Here is a 26952-nt window from a genome sequence, read left to right as displayed (position 1 = left end):
ACTGCCAGTATTGTTCCATTATTTAGAGTCAAGGGCTAATATCCACGGCTACATCACCCTATAATCGACCTATAATATAAATAATATCAGTAATATAAACCTTGTAGTTTTGTTTATATGAAACTGTTTAAACTTTAAAAGTTCAAAGTCATGTTTCTATCAGCACAGCATCCTCTTACATTTGCTGCTGGAGGCGGAGGTGTGTGTGTTGTTGCTCCTTCTGGACGGCCTGCTGCTCCTCATTCTCAGAGCCGCCGTGGACGATGAAGAGGAGGAGGACGATGAAGATGAAGGGCGGGGCTGTTTTACAGGACTGGGATCCGCTGGGACCGAAGAGGGAACTCGCTGATAGTCAAACACACTGAAAATAAACACACACACATGCAAGCTTTAAATACACACACCCTCGCAGACAGAGTCCCATGATGCACCAGTGCCTGAGGCGGTAGCGTCATGCTGCTCGTTTCCATCTCGACTGCTTTATTGTTACAATGAAATGAAGGCAAATTTATGTCGTGAGCAGAGTTCATCTTTATGAAGAGCAGCTTGTTTGAAGTCATTTTAAACACAAAAATCTTTGTTTTTAAAGTTTTAAAAGCAGAAAGAGGAAACAAAGAATAATCTTTATATTTTTTAAAGGCTTTTATTTCTCTTCTGGCTTGCAACACAAATCTTTAGAATGAACTTGTAAAATATATACCTTCATTTAAAACAACAGTCAATCATTTCCTAATACAGCTATTTTTCTTAATCTGGAGGAATCCATGAATTTAAGTGGTGGATTAATCCACATTTGATGCTTCAGTATTGCGTCAGTAAGATGTCTGAGTGACGAGAGATTTCTGTTATGATCTGGAGATAAAAAGACTCAAGGTTAATTTAAATATCTGATGACCAAAATCAAAGACAAACCAAAAACTCAACAGAGCAAATAGGAGTATAGTTTGGAGCTGGTGCCCCAGCCTACCATCGTGTGAGTGGTTCAACCTGTGTGACCTCAACCACTGTGGTTGAGGTCACACAGGCTAAGGTGTCTCAGAAGGGTTTGCATTATAGGGTGGCTGATGTTCACGTTATAAACCTCCATCTTTGCTCACTGGTGCTTGTCCAGGTAGACAGAGCTGGCCTCTTTTACTCCTCTCTCAAAGCATTTGTGTGAACATCTCAGTGCTCTAAAAAGTGTCCCTCTGCACAGCTGACTCTACTAGAAGATATGACTCTACTACTGTGCACCGTGGATCTGTAGAGTGCCTGATGTCGTCTCTCCTTGATATATGCCCATGCACTCACATGAGGAGGCCTGTGCTCAAGTTTTGGTGAATCAAAGTCTAAGATTTTATTCTGTTATTTAGCCCTAATTAGCAGCTATCTGTGTCTTTATGGATACAGACTGTGTCGGTAACCAACAAAGTCATCCTTTGTCCAGATTTCATAACTTCTGCCTCCAAAATCCCAAAACGTTGGTGACCAAAGTGTTAATGTTGAGGCTTCAAAAACCAGTGGACTGTGCCATGTGGTCCACAACGAAGCTGCCTGTGTACCTATGTGTTGCAAATACGAAAGGCAAACATAAGGAAAACACATGCAACATAGGTGCATGGAAAATAGATTTCATACATTTCCTGACTAAATATTTGCGGGCGGTCTGATGTTAAGATTTAGTTCAAATAAACGTCACACTGCTCCCTCCATTCAGAGGTTGAATATGCCAATCAAACTAATGGAGGAAGAGGTTTAATATGAGGATGACATGCAACTCGTAGAGCATCAGTGTGGATGTGATCCAATTACAGGCCTGAATACTAAAGAGCAGAGACAACAGGGCAGTCTGCTCAAGCGGACAGGTCATGAGTCGTCCGTCAGGTCCTCTCATTCATCTGCTTGCAAGAATGCTTCATTCCTGATATGTGAAACCAAACTATGAGGCTCTAATCTGCTCTATTAATCTGCATTGAGAAGCTGAATAACTTCTCCTTAAACTATCTGTATAGATTTTTTTTATGATGCTTTAATGATTTTGTGATCTTTGAGTTTAATTCCCAACTAAAAACCAAATTTCATTTTAATACTTTCAGATGCAAACACGTATAAAATGGCAGAAAGGTTGAGGTTAGGAGTCAGGGATAAAAGGGTAGGTTGCATAATTAAAAAGTATTTAAAGGTTAAGAGTCTTTTCAAATAAATCTCACACACAGAGACAAACCAACACTGAATGCATCCAAGTGAAACTGAGTACATCGCATTGCTTTATGCCAAAGAGCTGCATCATTACTCCAAACTATTAAAAGCTTATTAATGAGGCATATTCCTTCGTCACCATAAACACTCACACTGTATTTTATTTTAAAATTTTCCCATCCTGCTTCACTCACTGCTTTAGCAGGATATTAATTTGATTTTTGGAGAACCAAAATTGAATCAATATCCTGCTAAAAACATTACCTACACCTTCTCTCCCTGTTTGTTAAAAGTGACGCTGGACAGCAGATAGTAAAATACAAATCCATACAGGCCAAACTGTAAATATTTGGACGGGTACATGTTATAAAAGTTAAATATTTTATGGTTTATTTTTCATGCATGCACTTATGCAGTTCTTTCTGAACTGTATGTGAAATACAGCACATCAGACTGAAGGAAAGCTGCCATTCTGTACAGGAAGCCCAGTTTGTTTTTTGTTTTTACTTTTTTATCATTTTAATGATTGATGATTGTAACAGGAGCAATGACGCTCAACAGTAAGACTAATGTTTGTAAAAACAAGCAGAGATATATAGCTTATTGGATAACTTGATGCGAACTTGACATTCATGTAAGAGTCATCTAATGCAAAGCATTCCTCGCAGCCGTTCTTCGTTTGCTCTGATCCAAATCAGCTGATGAGATTAGAACTTGTAGCTTTTTCCAGTTTGATTTGAAAGTTCTTGCTTATTATAGTGTTCCCTGTTTAGGTCTTATGCTAGTTTTTGTGTCCATTTTGAATTTTATCAACTAGTCCTTAATTACAGTTTCTGAGTTCATTCTGTCTATCTAGTTTATTCTGCATTTCCCTGTTCTTGCTTCTTACGTCCTGCTTTAGGTAGGTAGTTATTTAGCTCCGGTGTCACGTGTTTAGCTTTACTTTTCCCTTCTCTGTCTTGATTGTCCACAGCTGTGTCTTGTTACCCTCCTATTCCTCCTATACCCTCCCAAACAGGGAAAACAAACCACAGTTCAGGTGCAGGTGTGAAAACACTCTAAAACTGACAGGAAGTATGCAGAACATACCTTTACAGAGTGGTTGGGAAAAAGATTTCTTTCTCCACAAATGTCCAAACTAATTGTTGTGCATTACCCAGAGAACCCAAAGTTTTTCTCATGACACTGCATAATCACTTCTGTTTCTAAAATGTTTTGCTTCTGAGTTTTTAAATTTGGGAAATTCAAAACCGTGACTATTTTAGATGGTACACCATTATTTATTTTGGTGTGTGTGTTAACAACCGTTACCTTGGAAACTATTAGGTAAAATACAGTGGCTTGCAAAAGTATTCGGCCCCCTTGAACTTTCCCACATTTTGTCACATTACAGCCACAAACATGAATCAATGTTATTGGAATTCCAGGTGAAAGACCAATACAAAGTGGTGTACACGTGAGAAGTGGAACGAAAATCATACATGATTCCAAACATTTTTTACAAATAAATAACTGCAAAGTGGGGTGTGCGTAATTATTCAGCCCCCTGAGTCAATACTTTGTAGAACCACCTTTTGCTGCACTTACAGCTGCCAGTCTTTTAGGGTATGTCTCTACCAGCTTTGTACATCTACAGACTGAAATCCTTGCCCATTCTTCTTTGCAAAACAGCTCCAGCTCAGTCAGATTAGATGGACAGCGTTTGTGAACAGCAGTTTTCAGATCTTGCCACAGATTCTCGATTGGATTTAGATCTGGACTTTGACTGGGCCATTCTAACACATGGATATGTTTTGTTTTAAACCATTCCATTGTTGCCCTGGCTTTATGTTTAGGGTCGTTGTCCTGCTGGAAGGTGAACCTCCGCCCCAGTCTCAAGTCTTTTGCAGACTCCAAGAGGTTTTCTTCCAAGATGGCCCTGTATTTGGCTCCATCCATCTTCCCATCAACTCTGACCAGCTTCCCTGTCCCTGCTGAAGAGAAGCACCCCCAGAGCATGATGCTGCCACCACCATATGTGACAGTGGGGATGGTGTGTTCAGAGTGATGTGCAGTGTTAGTTTTCCGCCACACATAGCGTTTTGCATTTTGGCCAAAAAGTTCCATTTAGGTCTCATCTGACCAGAGCACCTTCTTCCACATGTTTGCTGTGTCCCCACATGGCTTGTGGCAAACTGCAAACGGGACTTCTTATGGTTTGCTGTTAACAATGGCTTTCTTCTTGCCACTCTTCCATAAAGGCCAACTTTGTGCAGTGCACGACTAATAGTTGTCCTATGGACAGATTCCCCACCTGAGCTGTAGATCTCTGCAGCTCGTCCAGAGTCACCATGGGCCTCTTGGCTGCATTTCTGATCAGCGCCTCCTTGTTCGGCCTGTGAGTTTAGGTGGACGGCCTTGTCTTGGTAGGTTTACAGTTGTGCCATACTCCTTCCATTTCTGAATGATCACTTGAACAGTGCTCCGTGGGATGTTCAAGGCTTGGGAAATCTTTTGTAGCCTAAGCCTGCTTTAAATTTCTCAATAACTTTATCCCTGACCTGTCTGGTGTCTAAATCCAATCGAGAATCTGTGGCAAGATCTGAAAACTGCTGTTCACAAACGCTGTCCATCTAATCTGATTGAGCTGGAGCTGTTTTGCAAAGAAGAATGGGCAAGGATTTCAGTCTTTAGATGTGCAAAGCTGGTAGAGACATACCCTAAAAGACTGGCAGCTGTAATTGCAGCAAAAGGTGGTTCTACAAAGTATTGACTCAGGGGGCTGAATAATTACGCACACCCCACTTTGCAGTTATTTATTTGTAAAAAATGTTTGGAATCATGTATGATTTTCGTTCCACTTCTCACGTGTACACCACTTTGTATTGGTCTTTCACCTGGAATTCCAATAAAATTGATTCATGTTTGTGGCTGTAATGTGACAAAATGTGGAAAAGTTCAAGGGGGCCGAATACTTTTGCAAGCCACTGTATATAGTAATGCAACACCTATTTATCAAAGGGGACTCTTGGACTATACCAGCATAGCTTTGCATGAATCAGACTTCAAAATCATACATATGTAGGTCATCTTGTGGTCCTAACTTTCTTCTGATTGGCTGTCTCTTGCAAACCTAAGGTTAGGACAGCCGCTGTAATGACCATATAAGGGATAGCCCTTGTCTATGACTTCATGCAGAGCCAAGAGTAAAAAAAAAAAACATGAATTTGAGCATTTAGAGTGGTTGGCTCACACTTACTTGTAGATATGCTGGCCTCATTATTTAAAATATCAGACACATCTGTCATATTCCAGGATATATATGTTAGAAAATAAAGAAAAACTTCAATTTAAAGCTGTATTTTAAGACACAGCATGATGACACAAGTGTTAAGTGTTGTTTTCATACAGCCTAGTTTTTCTCCTTACTTGTAATGAAAGTATCAAATTGATTTATAAGGAAATTAATTGAGAATGAAAGCTGTGCCATTTGTATGTAGCTGCAGTTGAAAGTCAGCTGAAAGTGAATTTGGTCTTAAATCATTTGCAGCTGCTCCCTCTGTCGGGCCGCGTTACCTGCTGGAGGTGAGATGAAACTTTCTAAAGGACAGAGTGATTTATCTTCTATAAGCGGATAACCAGCACTGATTTCATTTCATCAAATAATCCCAGATGCCCTCCTTTCAGCACTCGCTGCACCTTCTCCCTTTTGGTGTTATGTCGCCACTCGCTGATGCCGTGTTTTTTCCCGCGGTTGTTGCGGTCTGATAGAGTGTGCTGTGCTGCGGGTGAGAGCTGACTGACAGCTCCAATTTGATGCAGGGAGCGATAAAGGAGGCGACTGCGAGGATGAGGAGAAGCCTTTCCTCTCACTCGCCAACCTCTGCTGCCTATCACAGCAGCCATCTACAGCTGGAGGAGCAATGACTGCAGGGGGAACATGAATACACTTCATCTCTTTCACTGTCACACAAATAGAAATGCATACCCACACACACACACATGCACACGCTCAGTACATTTTAAAAGGTTCTTCTGTGACATGAGAAAAAAAATCATTTACACTTTAAAAGCCGGGGAAAGAAGCTGTGTGCACCTACAAACATGCAGAAATATTCAGTTTCAGAATTTAACTCCATCTAGAGCACGGGTTCTTCCAGTTTTGAGGATTTCATGACAAATTAGGAAGCCATGAATGACTGAAGGCCACACACATCAGCACATTTAGTGTTTGTAACGTGTCAGAGGATGGCAGCGTATGTTGGGAATAATGGTTTTTGTACTGCGTCCGTCTGCTATGATGGCCAGAACAGAAGTAGTGAAACTGAAGCAAAGCTGCGTGAAGCTACAGAATCCGATGACCACATGGAGCGTGTACTGCTGCCGAATTTATACACATTCATAGCTTTGTAAATTAAAATGGGAAAAAATAAATACACCCAAGAACCCAAGAAGAAGAAAAGCACCTTGAGGTGACTGTTGCTGTGATTTGGTGCTCTACTAATAAAGCTGAATTACTGAGTCAGCAGTGTGCTGGTGACTTGTAATCACTATGGGCCTCAGCACTCGGCAACCCAACTTTATGTGGTCTGAGGTTTCATCGCTGAGGTGATGTGGTTCCTATGTACTTTCACTTTGCCATAATATATAACACAGCTGAAGGAGAAATAACTGTTGCAACAGTTGCATCCTATTACAGCACCACCCTCCAATTCACCAGCTCTTTACAACAACCCAAATGTTTCACAAATGTTTCTAAGGGCAGAATGAATGGCTAGGTGCTTGATTTTATATACCTGTAGCAATGGGACTGAAAACACCTGAGTTCAAAGACTAAGAGGTGTGACCCAATACTTTTGTCCATACCTGCCTCTTAAGTTGATGTCTTTAGCCGTTTCCAGGTCAAAACTCTTCAGTTTCCAAACTCAAAAAAACTCTGCAGCATGACTGAGAGTTAAAAACTGTTCGGATTCTCTCATATTTAATAAAATGATCAGTGTGGCTGCTCTACCAGGTGTGACCATCAAGTTTAACATCCAGACATCCATGAAAAACAGGACATAAAGTTAGCTCGCTAGTTTCCACCTAAAGATGATACACCATGTTCTGAATTAGAGGTTTCTGAAAAATTAAAACCAACAGGGCTGCTATCACTTCAGACATAAATGAAGACAAAAAACTAAACAACAGCGACGGTTGTATGGTTACTGACGTTAGGATAGCTGGTATATAATTGTGTGCCACATGGTAGCTAGCTACAAAGCTATGGTTACGGGGGAACCCTTGAGATGATCCATGGGCACCATCAGCTTAGTCATAATACATTGTCATTAATCTACTGCAGCATGGTTGACATTACTCAGTATAATAAAATTCCTAATTCTCAGCGTCATGTACCCATTCATATCTTTGTTAGCCTCAGAGTGATTCTTTTCTAACCCGTTCAAATATTTGGTGTCTTGTAATCTGTGCGGTAATGGGCTTTAAGATGTGCTGCAGATGACTACTGGTAATAAAAACCCAGAGAGGCCGGCACTGATCACTGAATATTTTTTGGCGGGGCTTCAGATTAAATAAAACAAGATACAAAGCATTAAAACACTACACTAAAATGACAACAGCCCTAATGAACCAGGGTTTACATGTCATCATTTAACAACCGGATACTGTATTATTGTATTAACTGCCTATTTTAAAACTTTTCAGTTTTATACTGACTGTTACATCGATAAGTACGAAAATAAAGGTTAAAAAGCAATATAAGTGATGACTTATACATACGTATAAGTACATACATAGTGTTTGTGAATCTTGTGTTTAATGCTCATGTCTATGGAAACCACTTGAGAGGGCACCTGATAGTTTTAATTTATTAGAATTCAATAGAGTTTAAAGTTGATGGGGAAGGTAAAAGAGAAGCTAAAAATATCAAGCAGCCCTCGTGCAAAGAGGGCTGGAACATCGTGTCGTTAAACAGAAACTTTACTGCCTGCGTCGCTGACGGTGCCTGACAGACCTGACATCTCCTCAAAGAGACTTTATTTTTATCTCCTAATAAAGTTCAGCATTTTGTTTTTTATTTTGTGTGTCACACAAACAGTTCAGTGCAGTGAAAGCAAACTTCAGGCGTACAGCAGATGTTTTAGGGCATTATCAGCACTCTTGATTTGTGGGTTTGTATGATCGGCACGCTCACAGAAACACACTCAGACGTCCCGCTGTGTTTGTCCCTGCAGTCACAACAGGTGAACGTGTTGTGCTTGTGTTGGTTGGGGGGCTACTGTACCACACTAAGCTGATAATCCGCAGCCCAGCAGATAAACGCCTATAAATATTTACAGGGCAGCAGTGTTGACACAGCTTTGCATCCTGCCTTGCTTCCTACAGAGTGAGGCAGGTTGGACTAACATTGAAAAACTTAAGTAAATCTTCAGGAAGCTAAACAAATGAATAAATTACTTCTGATCATTGTAGGGGGATCTTCACAGAATGCAGCATGGGTCATATTTTGTTCTTTAAATGGTAAATGGACTGATTCTTATATAGCGCTTTTCTACTCTCCCAGAGTACTCAAAGCGCTCTATACAACACGCCACATTCACCCAGTCACACCCATTCTCACAAGCACTACCTCTATACTGAGTGCTTTCTAACTACACTCACACACATTCATACTCCGATGGATGCATCGGAGAGCAACTTGGGGTTAGTATCTTGCCCAAGGACACTTGGCATGCAGACTGGAGGAGCCTGGGATCGAACCTCCAACCTTCCGATCAGTAGGTGACCTGCTCTACCTCCTGAGCTACAGCCAACTAACTGAAAGGGTCAAATATTCTAATGCTGGACAGTTTTGTACAAAATGACATCTGATCCATGGGTAAAGCATAAAAACAAGGCGCTCAGTCTTGGCAGGAAGACCACAGACTGTATATGAAAGATGTACACAGCAAACGTGAACTTGACTGGTACCGTAATCCTGGTCTGTTCAATATGAAGGCTCATGCTGAGTGCCATTACTGTTGCCAGGTTAGTGTTTTGAAACCAGGTGCGACAGGCGAGGGGCAGATCTGTGAAATTGCACATTTTGTGATTGACAGGTTGTTAGCCAGTGAGCAAATCCTGGAAAGTCATCCTTATAAACTTTCCTGGATAAACCTTCCCATTGATAAACGATTCATTCTACCTGCTCAGCCACAAAAACACAGAAACATTTTCTGCAACCAAAACTATCACCCCCAACTGGCCATTAAGAAGAATGCAAATTTAAGAGATTTCAGCTTTTCAGATCAGAAAGCTTTTATTATTTTATGGATTTGGAGCCTGATTGTTACTTTTTGGCTGCCCCTGTGTTGGTTTTGTGAAGTCAGAAAAGGCTACAGCTGCTGAGTTACTCATTCTACCCAGCTGGGTTAGCATAAACTGTATACATGTAAAATAGATGCAGATCAAAGCTGCTTTTTGGATTGTCTGTTATTACAACTAAATCTAAAGGAGGACATATTATTTCTCAAAAGGCTCCAACACAGTCCAGACATCCAGATAAGAGACTCCAACTAGCTGCAACAAAGCCTAACAGGCAGCAAACAGCTACAGCCGCCTGTGTGACCCTCCATCAGGCCATCAGTGGCCCCTCAACCTTCAAGCCTCACATTATTAAAATGGATGTTTTTTTTAAAAAGTATATCCACAAAAATTAAAACCATTTTTGTCGCAGTCTGTAAACACGGCTCCCTCTGCTATAAAGTTGGACGTGGAAGTCTACACGGACTGACTCACTTTCGTAGACAGTCTCAAGTGGACATTAGAGGAACTGCAGGTTGGATTAATTTCTGTCCTCTTTTTTAGCCTTAAAGTTGTCTTTTGTTTCAGATCAGGTGTACTTTTTCACCTTGGATGGAGTGACTGGCTTCAGCTCTGCACAAACTGGGAACTATCAAAGTTCTTAATTAGTCTTTATACCTCATTTTCTGATCCTGAAATTGGAGCTAAAAAGACTCAGTCACAGGGCAAACCACTGAGACACATAAGTGTACATAATTGCAATGCATGAAGCACAACCAGAGCTGCCCCACACAAACAAATCATGTGGAAATTGGGCCACGAGTGAGGAGACGTGTGTAGAAAAGACAAAAGGATGATGCAAACTAGTGAACAGAGATAGGATAAGGCTGAGGGAGGTAAACAGTAGATGAGAGAGAGAGCGTGTGGATGTAAAGTGAGTGGAGCGTTTATCTGCCGGCTGCCAACAGATTTGTTTTTAATGCTGTCAGCCTCTTTCTCGCTCCATCTTCTGCTCCTCCCTTTCATCTTCTTCCTCTTAGTCTACAACCTCCATACAGTTATCCTCCTCCTCCTCCACCTGTCCTTGGCTGCCTGCAGTGATCTGTGTTTTCAGCCCATGGCGGGGAGGTCAGATGCTGTCAGTCCACTGCTGTTCAGGGTTTTTTATTATTTATTTTTTTATTTTAGTCTTTATTTAACCTTTAACTGGGGAAAGTCAAGACAGGAAATGAGGTTGCTGTTTTTCAGAATCACCTTTTTTCACCACAGACGGGAGAAAGGCGTCGGAGCAAGTGCACAAATCAGGCTTTTCACGTCCTTAATGCAATTATTAAAGCTCCTAATGCAACACTCACAGGTGATAAGTAACTACAACCTGAGATGAACAACAACATATGACTTATTAAACCATTTTAATATTTTTTTTTAGCAAAAACTAAGCAAAAGCAGTCTGTGAAAGCCTAAGTACACTTTATGGTTCAGTAACTTCAGGCAACGACTGCAGAACCTTGATTCTTTCATTTTTCAGCCATTCAGTTGTAGATTTGCTGCTGTGCTTTTCATCATTGCTGCATTGCATGACTCAGTTTAGACTAAGCTTTAGCTGTTGCACAGATGAGCTCACATTTGACTTTAGAAGACTCCGGTACACAGCGGAGCTTGAGGTGTCGGTCTTGAAAAGGCAAACACACATTCAGGGCAGCCTGATTCTATAGTGAGAGGTCATTCTTGCTTCGCTTTTGTTCACGTTGCATTTATGTCCTCGTTTGAACTATCTGCAAGGAAATCCGCCGTTTGAGTCTCACTGCCTCTCAGTGTGTGATCTGGTTCATTTGCAGCCTTGCTGTGAGTTGAGCTTCACACAGTCGGCAGCTCAGGTGAGTTCACAGCAGGTGGTGGAGGGAGGAAGGATAACTGGCCGAGTGAGAGGAGATGATTTATACGCAGCCCGACTCCTGCTTTGCACTCAATTGTAGACTCTGTCACGCTGAATTGCCGTAGTTGCAATTTTTTCCAACAAACACGGGCGTAGTGTTTGTTAGTTTCCCTCTGTTGTCCAGAATTTGCTGTGCACACACAAATAAGTCACCTTCAGCAGTGTCAGGCTTTTACAGGCTGCAGATATCCTGTAAAAATGTATCTGGAGCAAAGCAAATTAACTTGTGTCACTCCCGCGTTTGCTGATTTGTGAGCTGCTGGTACTGAGAATAATACAATGAACCGTGGCATAACCTGAGACTGACAAATGTGGCGATGAAAAGAAACGCCTCAATAAAGAAAAGTACAACTCAAAATTACATTTTCAGGAGGCACAGCACCACTTGAGCTTGTCTGCTCTACAGTTTTTACTGAATAAATTTCTTATAAATAGAATTTGCTCCAGACATTTGGCAACAACAAGCGCTGAGACATTTCATTTGTTTTTAAAATCAATTCTATTCTTTGAAAACAAGTCAGTGAAGTGGGGCTGTGTCCAAGCAGATTTTCATTTAGCATTAAGGTCAGGGAAAAGGAAGTGCTCTGTGTCTTTAACATCTATGTAAACTATTAGTTGCGAGCATGTCGTCATCAGTCACAGTGTAAAAAACCACAGGGCCACTCGTGATCCTTTGGATCCTGTGTGAGTTTGGCTAACTTTAGCGCTGCTGTCTTCTCTAACACATCCACACCCTGGTGGGTGGTTACACGTCGCTTCGGTTACTTGGTTATATTTCATTTTAATCTGACAAAGTCAACATACAGAGTGTAATTTTTTACATCAAAGCACCACAGCACTAGCTAGCAAGGCTTTTGTCTGTTATCCTTTTCCTCCTTTTCCCTTTAAAATTTTTCCATTAAAAACAACAGCCTCTTTTTTTTAAATCAGTCAATCACAGCATAGCCAGCAGGATCTAAAATCTCGATGTTGTGAAAAAAATGAGAGATTGAATGAAGTTAAATAAAAAACCAAGCAAAAATAAGTACAAGAAGAAGAAGAAGAAACATGCACTGACAAGACGGCACTTCTATTTTCCCATTTTCCACATCACTGCCGTTTTAATTGAATGTAATTTCATGAGAAAGAAAACCTTAGCTGTGAATTTAGTTCCTAAATCACAGTAAATGTGATCTCATTTAATGAGGTTGCTTCTTTGTTTAAACTGATGCTTTTATTTTCAGTTCTCCTTCACCCAAATCTTGAAACATTTTTTGTTCTTATTTTCCCATTTTAGAGACGATTAAACAAGGGCAGAGATTTACCTGATTATTACAGAATAATAAAATACTAGTATTTCACTCAACAAAACTGTAGTGCAGTAGAACACCTCATATTAAACAAGTACTATAATATTAATATGTGTTTATATACTTCAGTATGATTTATATCTTTGATATTTTGTGTGTGTATATAGAGAGATGAAGACATCTGGACATATCATTGTCCTTCCCAGAGGCACACGATGGTAAAGCCTATCCTCATCACTGGTAATTATGAGAATTTTCAGGGATAGAAAAAAGTGGGCAGAAACAGTAAAAACAGTTTTTGTTTCTGTGCAAACTACAAGAGGTCATATCTGCCCACAGCCTCTCTGTGTTTGTGTGACTAAAGACAGCTGATAATGTTATTAGACAGTGTGTAACTCACAGTCTATTTTATCATTTGTAAGATAATTTTAATAAGAGTGCTTGAGATACCGAATTCAGTTTGGGTGAACCTTAGTACCAAGCAACTATAGCGGCCTTTGCAGGCACACCTACTTTAATTCATCTATCATTGGGGGATTGGGGGTGGAGCCTATGCCAGCCTATCCTACAGGGCTGCAGACTGAAATCCCTAAAGTTGAACTGAGTAAAACTTTTACTGTTAGACGTCAGGAGATTGCAGTCAACTGAGTTCTGTTTTAATAACCTGCCCAGTTAAAGTGCATAATCCTACTTACAGTGGTTTATCTCAGCTGTCAGTATGCAGAGGGAGAAGCATCCACATCTATTTACTCTGGAAGAGGCTGTAAAACTTTGTCTGGTATGGGTCAGTGATTCAGAGTAGCACACTTCTGACCTATGATGGTGATAATCAGGTGAGTTGTTGAGGATATGCTGAACTTTTCTGTCATTAAGACCATTTTGTTTGTTTGTTTTTTGCCACTGTTAGCTGCTGTTAGCGAAACTGTCTTTGAAGTGGATGTAACCTTGTTTAACTCTGACATTTAGTTAATGAATTCTCATATGATGTGAGAATACAAGCAACACTGTTTATCAGAGAAAAAGTGACATTTTTAGGACACACAAGGCTAACATTAGCTGGCATAATGTTTGTGTATAACCAGCTGTTGTTGCTGTCTGTAAGTAACAATATCAGAAATAAATGACACAAACAAAAAGAAGCATGTTTATGCTTCATTTTGTGTGTTAGAGCCCTGACTTCAATTCTGAGGTTGTTGTCTGAGGCAAAGAGGAAAAACATAATATTTTATTAAGACACCGGTGGCGCTGTTTCTTTCCTTCGCATTCTTGTTTCTTTGGTTAAGATCCCCTCTCACACGATAAAACAAAGCTTTGATGCTTCATATCTGGAGAATGAAAGCGCACACATAAACTGAAGTGGCATGCAAACGCCTACAACTCCTCTCATCCTCCTTTGACCTACTGCATACGTAGCTTGTTTCTAGCTACACACGTCAAACACGATTACTTCAGAATACAGATGGCTTCCACAAACCCGCTCCTATGTATTTTTTTAATACATTAATTATAAGTGAGTGCATCAATCTGTTAGATGACATGATTACACAGTATATATGTATATTTATGATTGTAGTATCCTGTTTTTCTATTAGATAACCTCAAAAAATTACTGACTTTAATTAAATATAAATGAAGGAAAAAGTTATCCATAGAGACCAACAAAAAATTTGTAAGCTGTAAACACATTTTAATTTGCTGTAAAGTTGGAAGTTTGATATTTGACTATGAGAGCCAATGGGAGTTCGATGCCTCAAGTGGACATTAGGGGAACTGCAGATGTTAACACTGGGTACCACAACAGTTTCCTGATGACCAGTTTTTCTGACATTATCTATAACTTGCATGTCAGATCATAATATAATGTTCACTTACATTTAAGACAAGTGAACAAAAACACATTTCTTTTTGAAGTTTTAAGACAGTTAAGTTTTTAACTGTGGTCCATTTTTCAGCTCGATAGTGCAATCTGCCATGTTGTAGAGAGAGAAGCAGCCATCTATCTATCTATCTATCTATCTATCTATCTATCTATCTATCTATCTATCTATCTATCTATCTATCTATCTATCTATCTATCTTGTTTTTGATTGTCTCTTTTTATGAGTAATTTACACATATTTCTGTTTTTTATATTTCTTTTCATTCTCCTCATTTTCTTGACTCTTGACATGCATCTGTCTGTCTGAGCTTTCTGTCTATTTTCCGTCTCCATCTCATTCTTGCTTTTCTCTCTTTCAATTATCCTGCTTGATTTTAATCTTCCCATCTTAGCTCTGTCATTTTCCTCCCCTCTGTCTGTTTGGTGCCTGATATTTGGTTCTTTATGTCTGTATTGTGTTGCTGACTGGGTGCCCCTTTCTGTTTTTGTCATAGAGCAAAATATTCTGAGCTGGTTTGGTGGTTTGGTGGATGGGAGGCCAACAGCTGCACTCCTCTTCACAAAATGCCTCTTCAAACTGGCTGAAATCTGAGTACAACAAGGTCAAACTGAGATTTTTATCTTTTCCCAGAGCCATAAAACAGCTTTCCGAGACAAGCAGATCCTCTCCTAACCTCACAGTCTTGTGTTGGCTGCCAACCAACAGGAAATCACTTTGCCACTTTGTAAGAGTCGAGACAATTCATGTTCTCAGAGGGTGACCAATTTTCACCTCTCAGCTGTAAATGTGCACTCTGAGTCACTCTGAAAATAACTTTTAGAAGATGCTGAAAAGCTGCAAACTTGAGATTTGAGGTGATTCAGACCTGATGAGCAAATTGTTTGGGGGACATCAAAACAAAAATATCAGCTCAATTGTTGTGTGGAGCGTCATTTTCATTCTCAGGGTGTCAAATGCTGCCATTAGGTCAGAATCTGCCGGGCTACACCACATTAGCATTGGCGCTTTCACGCACTGGTCGCAGCTATACCACACAGAGCAAGTATGGATAAGCAGACAACAAGGGTTATGTTGGCTTAAATAGTTAAACTACTAACCAGCAGATCACAACAGAGAACTTCTAAGAATTCCCACTCTCTAGAATTCCAGTTTCATGGGGGCGTTCACAGTAATCCCGAGTAAAGGAGGGCTGTATGGAGTTGGAGATCAAAAATGTAGGGGGTAATATAGTGAGGTAAATATTTCTTCAGATGACCCAAGACTTTCAGATCTCGTTGCATCCAAGTGCCTCCTGCTGCACTTCTGCTGAACTGCAGTTGGTTTCCGAACAATAGATTAACAGGAAGTGGACTGGCAGCCCTACATCAGCTCTGACAACCATTTGTGGTCCATTTGGGAGCTACATATTTCTGCTTTGCTTTTACTCTGTATTTATGGCTCAGAGAAACTAAAGTACTAGGAAAAAAGGAAAATTGGTTGTGCAGTGATTGCTTTGAATTTTGCATCGGAGACTAATTGCAAGCAATTACAGCAGTCAACTGGTCATCCAGAAGTTGGACATGCAACAACCTTCACCTCTGAGGGGCAATCAGTGCCAACCACTATGTGACTGCAAGGATTACCTGCTAAGAAGCAACCTGTCTCCAAACAGTTGCAGTCCCTTTCAGTCTGACTGCAGACACACTCAGAAAGATTGGCGAGGGTCTGCAGATAACTGCTGTCTTATTTATAAATGCAGACAAATTGTTTCTTTGGAGCAAACATTTCAAGAGCAATAAGGTCACAAGTTCATTGCATATGGCAATCATTTTTGGTCATGTCACAAGCTGTCAGCCTCTTTCAAGCTGTTTTCCATAGTGTGATTGTAATTGTGAGGCACCAAAACTACTTGGACAGGTTTAGAAAAAGGTTCAGTTTTGAGTTACAATTTGAAAATGCAGTGTTTTTTGTTTGAGTGGCAACGAACCAAACTGAACTTTACCAAAGTGCCAGTGCAACTGAACAACGCACAGTTAACTTCACTCATCATTGATCCTTCTTGGGGTCTCCCCCATTTAAAAACCAGTTCTGTCAGTTCTGTGAACTATTAATGGTCTTACCGGTTATAGTGGTCATCTGGGTATTTGTCATAGTCCATGTCATAATCAGATCTGAGGAGAGAGCAAGAATAAAGAGCTTAGAAATGATTGGAAGAGGATATTCTTCCAACCTGATGTTGGAAAACTCTATTTGTATTCATTATATAAAATGTTAAAGATTGGACACATTGGACAAACTGGGTCATTTGTTCATGTTTTAATTATTCTGAATCAAATAAAAGAGAATGTCAGGTTAATGTTGGAAGGTGGATGGATGGCTCAGCAGACTTTGAAACAGAAGAGTGTTTGTTTCCTGTTTCCAGTCACTAAAGGTTTTCTTTTAACCGTAACCAAAAGTCACATCATCACTAACTTCTATCAACAAAATGATACAGTTGCACTAAACATACTGTGATTTTGTGCCAGGCTTTGCAGCGTTGTCACCAAATAAGAGAGATGTATTTTTGAATTGTGAGAGACAAATGAATCAGTCCTGCTCATAAAATGGTTGGGATCTTCTAGATGTAGTGGAAAACAACTACACTACTCAGCTCACTAGTTTGAGGTAACCACTGATTCTGTTCAAATGTACACAAGGTTTAAGGTAGTTTTATGTTCAGATCTGACACACAGTCCTTCTTCAGTCTGAGCTTCATGAAGCTGCTCAACAGGCTGAGCAGACCAGATGGCATCCAGACCTACTTATCCCAAAGAGCCTCTGGGCAGGGCTGCACTAGGTTCATTACATCAACAAAGTCACAGGCTGCCTGTACATGTTCTCATGTTCATACTTCTAGGCTGTGCTGGCCAAAATCCCCTAAAACAGTCCAAATGAAGCTTTGGTGTGTGACATGAAGCAGCTCAGATTTGGGCAGAACGTTTTTGCAAACAAAGGGCAAATGTTCGGTCACCCCTGCCTCATCCTGATCACATCAGAGTTACAATAACTGACTATTTTCCAGCACTGATGGAGTCTTTTCAACAGAAAAACCTCAACGCTAAACTGATTGTGGCTCTTAAATGCAGCACTATGAAGAACAGTGCTGGCAGCGTTGGTGGTTTGCAGGGTTAATTTCAAGAACAATTTTTGATTTAGCTTTAGTTAGAATGGGCATTTTTTTAGTTGACTGAATACCATAAGATTATAGTAGATGAATGATACAGTTGACCAAAAAGTGTAAAGAATTTTGCGTGTTCACTGGTGGGAGCTCAGAGTTTAAACAGCATCTGTATATGTATCCATGTGTCTACTGTTCTCTTCCTCCCAAGGATTGAAAAAAAAAAGTGAAGGGCGACAGACTGGCGCGCTGTCCAGGGTGTACCCTGCCTCTCGCCCTAAGACAGCTGGGATAGGTTCCAGGTGACCCTGAAAAGGATAAGTGGGAGAGAATGGATGGATGTTTCAAATGTAATCAACTATGCGAATTTAACCTTAGTGTACAAGGAAATCACTTCTAAAGTCAGATCTCATCTCTATATATCTCTATAGTTTTTATTTGTTGATAAAAGTAACAACACGTTTTCATCATAGTTTTACATTTGTGCATTTGTTTTTATTTAATCACTTTGTTGTTTTCATCAGAAAAAAGGTTATTAATGAAAACTAGTTACCCATGTCTCAGAGTGCTTGAGCCTTTGGATTCAGCTGTTATTTTGCAGCAGTAATATTTATTGGTATAACCCTGATTGGCAACAAGTTGCTGCACAAAGATTATTTTTAGTTTTGATACTTTATCTACAGTTTGTGAATAATACAGTTTATGTATACTGAGGTGTTTGATAGTGTTTTATTGCTTCCTTTGCTAAACGAATGGAAATTTTTTTAAACAGCATTTGTTGGTAACATAGTAGCTATTTATTTAATTATACAGTTAATAAGATTTTACAATTATTCAGCCAGGAATGAGTGCAGAAAGATGAAGAAATCCACACAGAGTGAAGCAAGCTGCAGGAGGCTGTCAGCATATTTAAAAGAATAAAAGACAGGTGGCACAAAATGGCATGTTACCTTTCTGTAAAAGTCACTGCACGCCATTGCTTTCATAACATTAACCCTACACTGCTGAATCCTCCATCACAATCTTGGATCTTCTGCGATCACTTCAGGGACAGAGGGGTAGGTGCTCCTGGGTGCAGAAGCAGCGCACACTACCGGATTATCTGTCAGTGAAGTGAGATGCTTCCAGGTTTAGCAAGCTCCTTATTGGGAGACATTTGATCACAGTCTGAAATGACACAGGTAACTTCAGCACCCACTGGGGCAAAGAGAAGTGAGCCATCAGAATAAAATAAACAGGAAAAGTTATCTCCCTGCAGAAATGCTTAAAACAGAAAAATATATCAGCTCTGCATCAACCTCCCGTGATGCATCTGATTATGCTCAAACACCTATTTAAGTCCATTTAGTTTTTATTTCGCCTCCTTAAATGCACTGACTGCAATGTTTTAGAGGCCCTGTTTTAAACGCAGAAAAACAAAAACAGCTTCTGGTGGTTTTGATGTGACACAGTCTGTTTTTTTCTTTACTTGCCATCATAAATGCACAATACGCACACTTATGTCTCACTGTCATTAAAATATTAAAATTTAAATAATTGTTAAAATGTCATTATGAATTATTTGTGGGACACTGAGACGAGTCCATACAAAAATCCCAAAAGGTTACAGACACGGAAACTCTGAAGTGATAACAGTCAGAGATATATCATCAAGACAAAGGGAGAGACAGTTCATGTGAAGAAACCTGTTTTAATGTGTAAACTACTCTGAGAACAGGTGGCACAACTGGACCTGATAACAACACAGAGAAGAAATGTGCAGCCCGGACTTGTGGCAATATTCATCCATCCAGCTGTAAAATCAATAACAGTCTCACACAAACACAGCAGAGATGAACCTCTGTAACTGAGGACCGAGCTTAATAAAGACAGGACAGGAGGAGACGCAGCGAGGCGTCCAGAGAGCCACACAGGGATGAACAGACAGAAAGGGGAAGGCTAATGGGAAAACAGGAGATTTGGGGCAAAATCCATGTCCTTCCACCATCACTCTGGCTGCTGCCATCATTCATCTTCATCAGCAGCTATGGGTATTAATCAGCGTTTAACAGCGGTATCGATCAGGCGCCACCTTAGAGCTCCGGCTCAGTCGTGCATCTCCTATCGAGCTTTGTAAGAGCAAAGCTCTAAACGTGACTATTGATCTGTGGGGCAGCTCTGCTCCTCTGCGCCGGGATCACACTAAACAACTCTGTTATGGCGCACACTGCTGGTTTATCTGTGCAATTAGTTTTGATGTTACAGCCCACTGCAGAGGATGCGCACCGCTTTGATTATGAGCACATAACAGGCCATATAACTAGCTACAAACTCCTCTTAATCTCTGTAAAAGATATCCTTCAGGCTGTTCTGCATTTTATATATGTGCTCAGGCCGACTGCCGCACGTTTAGAAAAATGAATTTTTTCTTCCTCATGACTCCTGGAGGTGCCAGAGCACTTTTCACCTGACTGATTTCACAGCAGCTTCATGAGCATTTAAAAGACTCCAGTAAAAGGAATGAAGTGAAGATGTTGTTTAACTCTGGACTAGTTTGACTGGGCACATTTAAAGTTAATGTATTTCCAAAACCCAATTCTACAGGCACTTTGAGAAAAAATGATTATTATGGGGTTCACTTGCTTTATGATTACCTGGTATATATTTACCATGTTCACCATCTATTCCCAACTGAAGTCATTCAAAATTTTACCCTCATACTCTGAATATTTTCAGAATTACACACCCTCCAAATACATAGGAGGAGTTTGTAACTTGGAGCCTGTTTATTTACCTCATTTTTTAAATAGAATATTGACCCATCATAAAAATTCAGAAGTACAAGACATGCACAGAAAATTTCTAGAATGAAAAACACATTTGAGCACTTCTACAACGTTAATGTTACTGAGATGATGGAAGCTAAACGAGAACTTTCACATGCTCTGTCTTGGTTTGAACAGCCACCTCTTCTATAAACATCCAGGGTGCCGATGCTTGTTTCTCCTCCTCTGTCACAGACTGTGAGTCGCTGCAGTTTTGCTACTGAAACGATGATACCGCATGAAAAAAATAACCTGAAAAAGGGCAGATTTCAACTTTAGAACTTAAAGAGTGCTACTTTTTAACTCACCCACATGTTTAAGGGCTGGACTCAGAAAATATTCATAGCATGAAGGTAAAATTTTGCATAACTGGCACAAAAACAGATCAACCAGCTGGAATAGAACATAACTTAAAAATGAAACCATATGCACAGTAAAGTGATGTCCTTGTAGATGACAGCAGGAGGAGGAAGAAAGTGTGTATGCACTTCAGAAATAGTTCAGCTTTTGACTAACCGGGTCACGAATTCTCTCCAGAAATGGCTGATGAGCTTTCAGATGTATTTCGTGGCAGTTTGAGTAAGTGCCATTTAGTTAAATTATATTCAAGAGAACATAGACGTCTACAGCTAGGTAATATATTCAATGCTGTGCAACACACACCAAAATATGGATAAACAGCACTATGGCCCAGAGAAGTAATTTAAACTCAGACCTCTTCAAAAATAAATGTTCTGCACTCATATAGCACATTCGAACTTGCATAAACATGCATGAACTTTGATCATCTGGACAAATGCTCTGAAAGCAATCCAACACAGTCTGTGCTTGTATTTTATTTCAATACTTCATTAGCTAATCAAGATTAGGAAGCATTTACAGATTGGTTCATTCAGGACTTTTTGCAGCTCACCACAGATTAACACAACCTCTGCAGCCGTTCCAGATTGGAGGAGGATCGGAAGTAATCCCACGCAAATAGGTTTTAACTCCATGACATACATCACAGCTGGCAGTGTTCCTGATTAAATTACTCAAATCCACCCAATCGGTCCACAGTATTTACAGATAGAAGGCTTTGATTCAGCAGTTTAAATGCTTATATTCTGGAGTATCTTGGTCCTTTCAGGGGCATTTCACAACCTCTGCCACAGAGGTTAAGCTGCAGTCTGTCCATCAGCAGCTTTCACTGAGGTTTAGTGGACAGGATCAGCCTCAGGCTACGACAAGCTAATTAGATCAGGAATATCCAGATGTGAGTCCTGAGGGGGTAAAAGTGGGGTCAGGCACTGAATTCAAATTAATTTAAAAGTGCCAAAACACTTTCCACAGCCCTCAGGGTGGATTATAAAATATTCATTTGCCACTCTCTACAAATAAAACACCTAATTTGAAGCACTAATTACTTTTTAAAAACAAAAAGTTCAGGAGTGTAACACACATGTGACGCCCTGAAATAATAAACATAATTAATCAAATCAGGGGGATATGTTTAAAACAAGTTTTAAAATAACCCTAAAGCCTAAAAAGTCATATAATTAACTGAGTGCTTCCAAAGGTCAGGGTGGAGTCTTCCCAGCCTGTGTGTACCTACATGGATATACATCCCCACATCTTCACTGTCATGCTGAACGATGTTACAGGCAACATAACGGCTTCTCCAGACCCTGTCACGTCTGTCACATGTGCTCGGGGTGAACCTGCTCCCATTTGGGAGAAGCGCAGGGCGCCAGCGATGGACCTGCCAATTCTGATATTCTGTGGCAAATGCCAATCGGGTTCCATGGTGCTGCGCAGTGAGCACAGGGCTCACTACAGGATGTTGGGCCCTAAGGCCATCCTCATGAAGTCTGGTTCTGATTGTTGGGTCAGAGACATTCACACTGGTGGCCTGCTGGAGGTCATTTTGTAGCTCTGGCAGTGCTCATCCCGTTTCTCCTTGCACAAAGAAGCAGATACTGGTCCTGCTGATGGGTTAATTGCGTTCTACTGCCTTGTCCAGTTCTCCTGGGATCACCTCCATGCTCTTCAGACTGTGCTGGGAGACGCAGCAAATGCTCTGGCAGTGACACGTATTGATGTGCCATTGTGGAGCAGTTAGGCTACCTGTGCAACCTCTGAAGGGTCCAGGTATCGCCTCCTGCTACCAGTAGTGACACTGATCCTAGCCAACTGCAAAAGTAGTAAAAAAAAAAACAAAACAGAAAAGATGAGGAGGAAAAAAATGTCAGTGGCCTCCGTCTGTGAAACCATTCCTGTTCTGGGGCTGTATCATTTTTGCTCTTCATGTGCACAGATTTGCATGAACTGGATACCAAGGGACTTTTCCTTGGTATCCATGTCATTTGGTATTAAATTAAGTAATCATAGTGTATTTATCAAAGACACTGAAAATGTTTACCTCAATATTAAGAATATTTCCAGATTAGCAGGAACAAGCATTGGTACTACTTGGTTCATCACAGACGTTACAGTTAGGGCTGGGCCACATCATACCGTTCACGGTAATACCGGTATGATGTTGGGCAACGATAAGATAATGAAATATCGCGATAGAATGTGGGTAAAACGCGCATGCGCAGTGCCTTTGTTTTCATACGCACATGGCAGAAAAAGCATGGCGGCGACGCAGAATGAGAAGAGCGAAAGTGGATCGTTAAATGAAACGGATGAACCAGAATTGGTTTGTAAAAATGCTGCAACTTCAGTGGTGTGGAACTGGTTTAGCTTTCGTCCGTCAGATACACAACAAAGCACTATTTTTGGTAGCGCATGCTAGCGGGCCGTCGTTATTACCGTGTTGTTTGGAAAATACGACACACTTAAAATCAATCCTTTGATTTTTCTGAAAATCGACAGTGTCCCTTATAATCCCGCGTGCCTTATGTATGAATTCTGGTTGTGTTTCCTGACCTCGAAACGATTTTATGTGGTACACGAAAATCTGTCAGATGTTTCAGTACGACTTTGCTAAGCTACGAACCCGCACCGCTTGATGGATTGTCAGATTATTACGGCTATCATAGACAGGAGCCTCGCGGAGTGATACGTACTGTGCTTCAACATAATATTACTGTATTGTGTGTGTATAACCTCTTTTTAAGTTCTGTGGATATTATACATGGTTATGCTGAGGATATGTCGGCCAGTTTCCACTGGAAATGCCTTTTGGTTAAACTGTCAGCGAGGAATTTGCATTTGCACTGTTAAATTTTTATATATCTTTAATGCACATAAAAAACAGCTGCTTGTTTAAGTGAAAATACATTGATGGGTTTTTTTGCACTAATGAAGTTGTGGAGTCGTAAAGTACAGGGTGGGCCATTTATATGGATACACCGTAATAAAATGGGAATGGTTGGCACATTAGTAGGGGTGAGTTTTTATAATCGAACTATCGATTAAAATCGATTCTGGCTTGGATAATGTGAAATCGATTCATTAAAATCCTGAATCGCTTTTTTTAATATAAATTTATTTTGCCCAAAATGCCAGAATCTCAGGTGAAACCTCACAAAATTTCAACAACCACCAAACAGCTAAGACAGTAAATGAGAGAAGGGACACGGATTCTGCACAAAGACGTAAACACACAGCGCGACACGCGGATCAGAATCAGTGAGATGTCACCTTTCTCACCTGACAGCACGGACACGGTCGGGGCTGAAAGCCGACAGCTCGCTGATTCTGATCTGTCGGCGGGTCCGCACTTTGTGTTCACGCCCTTTTTGCGCTGATTCTAAAACTGCTAGTTTTATCTCTCTCCAAACAATATTGACTGAACCAGCAGCAAAAGAAGATCCAAACTACGCTTCACATAAACATCGTCATGAATTCCCTCTGACTTTTGCTGTTTTGCTTCCACCACGATAAAATCACACTTCATGCACAGCTCTCTCTCTCTCTCTCTCTGTACTTCAAGAACAGTTTCCCGTCTAAAAATCTGTTTTCTGCATTATTTGCTTACTTGTTACGCACAAGTCTACCGTAGTTTACAGCCTGTCGGGAGCTGTTTTTTTTTTCGTTTTACATACTTCCGAAAAGAAAACCTAATTTCTGCCGTTCAATACTGAACAAATTTAAACTTTTTAAAATTATGCAAAATGCAAAATGCTTAGCCGTGTCTCTAATAAAACCGCTGTGATTCAGAAATAATGTTGATTAATGGTTTTCTTTCGTTTTTGATGTACTGCAGAATGTTTTTATAAAATCCCAGGCCAGGAAAACCACCTTCATGTTTTTCTGTGTTTTATCTTCAGCTACTTTGACACAAAGGCATCTGCTGTGATGCTCACACCTTTGATAAAGACTTACGTGTGTCAGCTTTCTTTTTATAGATACAAAAATATGTAAATGTACTGATCTGAATTATAATATTTCTGACTGTCAAAATGTCCCAGATTCAAATCGAATTGAATCGAATTGAATCGAATCGTGGATCGAATCGATTCGGGACCTTGTGAATCAGAAACTAATCGATTCTAGAAATCAGTGACGATACCCAGCCCTACACATTAGTATATGTGAGGGGGCAAACTCGTCAAGATGGGTGGTGACCATGGTGGCCATTTAGAAGTCGGCCATCTTGGATACAACTTTTGTTTTTTCAATAGGAAGAGGGCCATGTGACACATCAAACTTATTGGTAATGTCACAAGAAAAACAATGGTGTGCTTGGTTTCAACGTAACTTTATTCTTTCATGAGTTATTTACAAGTTTCTGACCACTTATAACATGTGTTCAATGTGCTGCCCATTGTGTTGGATTGTCAATGCAACCCTCTTCTCCCACTCTTCACACACTGATAGCAACACCGCAGGAGAAATGCCAGCACAGGCATCCAGTATCCGTAGTTTCAGGTGCTGCACATCTCGTATCTTCACACCATAGACAATTGCCTTCAGATGACCCCAAAGATAAAAGTCTAAGGGGGTCAGATCGGGAGACCTTGGGGGCCATTCAACCTGCCCACGACGACCAATCCACTTTCCAGGAAACTATTCATCTAGGAATGCTCGGACCTGGCACCCATAATGTGGTGGTGCACCATCTTGCTGGAAAAACTCAGGGAACGTGCCAGCTTCAGTGCATAAAGAGGGAAACACATCATCATGTAGCAATTTCAAATATCCAGTGGCCTTGAGGTTTCCATTGATGAAGAATGGACCCACTATCGTTGTACCCCATATACCACACCAAACCATCACTTTTGTTGTTCCAACAGTCTTGGAGGGATCCATCCAATGTGGGTTAGTGTCAGACCAATAGCGATGGTTTTGTTTGTTAACTTCACCATTCACATAAAAGTTTGCCTCATCACTGAACAAAATCTTACGAGTGAACTGAGGGTCCTGTTCCAATTTTTGTTTTGCCCATTCTGCAAATTCTGTGCGCCGATCTGGGTCATCCTCGTTGAGATGCTGCAGTAGCTGGAGTTTGTAAGGGTGCCATTTGTGAGTAGCTAATATCCGCCAAAGGGATGTTCAACTAATGCCACTCTCCAGTGACATGCAGCGAGTGCTACGCTGTGGGCTCTTGCTGAATGAAGCTAGGACAGGCACTGATGTTTCTTCATTAATGACAGTTTTCTTGCGTCCACATTTTGGCAAATCCAACACTGAACCAGTTTCACGAAACTTAGCAAGCAGTTTGCTAACTGTAGCATGGGAGATGGGTGGTCTCGTAGGGTGTCTTGCATTGAAATCTGCTGCAATGACCCGGTTACTGCGTTCACCAAATATCAACACAATTTCAATCCGCTCCTCACGTGTTAACCTCTTCGACATGTCAATGGCTGTGAACAAAGAGAAACTTGTAAATAACTCATGAAAGAATAAAGTTACGTTGAAACCAAGCACACCATTGTTTTTCTTGTGACATTACCAATAAGTTTGATGTGTCACATGGCCCTCTTCCTATTGAAAAACAAAGTTGTATCCAAGATGGCCGACTTCTAAATGGCCACCATGGTCACCACCCATCTTGACGAGTTTGCCCCCTCACATATACTAATGTGCCACAAACAGGACTTTAATATCACCAACCATTCCCATGTTATTACGGTGTATCCATATAAATGGCCCACCCTGTATTTTGTCTAGTGTCAATTATATCGTCAGTTATATCACCACTGTTATCATCTTCAATGCCCTGTACCAACATAGAGCAGAGCAGCTATCTGAACGCGACCCCAACAGAGGTCGATTATCTTGTTAATAATTTTACCTCCTCACTACGCATTTACTCTGGATACTGTAGCTCCTGTGAAAACTAAGGCCTCAAATCAGAAGTACCTGACTCCGTGGTATAATTCTCAAACACGTAGCCTAAAGCAGATAACTTGTAAGCTGGAGAGGAAATGGCGTGTCACAAATTTAGAGGATCATCATTTAGCCTGGAGAAATAGTTTGCTGCTTTATAAGAAAGCCCTCCATAAAAGCCAGAACATCTTACTATTCGTCACTG

General features: G+C 40.6%; 1 protein-coding gene across 1 annotated transcript in view; it reads right to left on the bottom strand.

Annotated features, from left to right (window-relative positions):
• The window catches only part of LOC116325252 (RNA-binding Raly-like protein), a 63103-nt gene that overhangs the window by 13015 nt on the left and 23136 nt on the right, over positions 1-26952 (bottom strand). The window contains exons 3-4 of the mRNA XM_039615075.1: positions 16646-16696; positions 180-361 (exon numbers count right to left, since the gene is read on the bottom strand). Coding sequence (XP_039471009.1) covers positions 180-361; positions 16646-16696 — 233 coding nt within the window. The remainder of the gene's footprint in view (positions 1-179; positions 362-16645; positions 16697-26952) is intronic.

This window comes from Oreochromis aureus, linkage group 7 (assembly GCF_013358895.1).
Source record: "Oreochromis aureus strain Israel breed Guangdong linkage group 7, ZZ_aureus, whole genome shotgun sequence".
Taxonomy (NCBI): Eukaryota; Metazoa; Chordata; class Actinopteri; order Cichliformes; family Cichlidae; genus Oreochromis; species Oreochromis aureus.
This window is presented reverse-complemented; position numbering and strand designations above follow the sequence as displayed.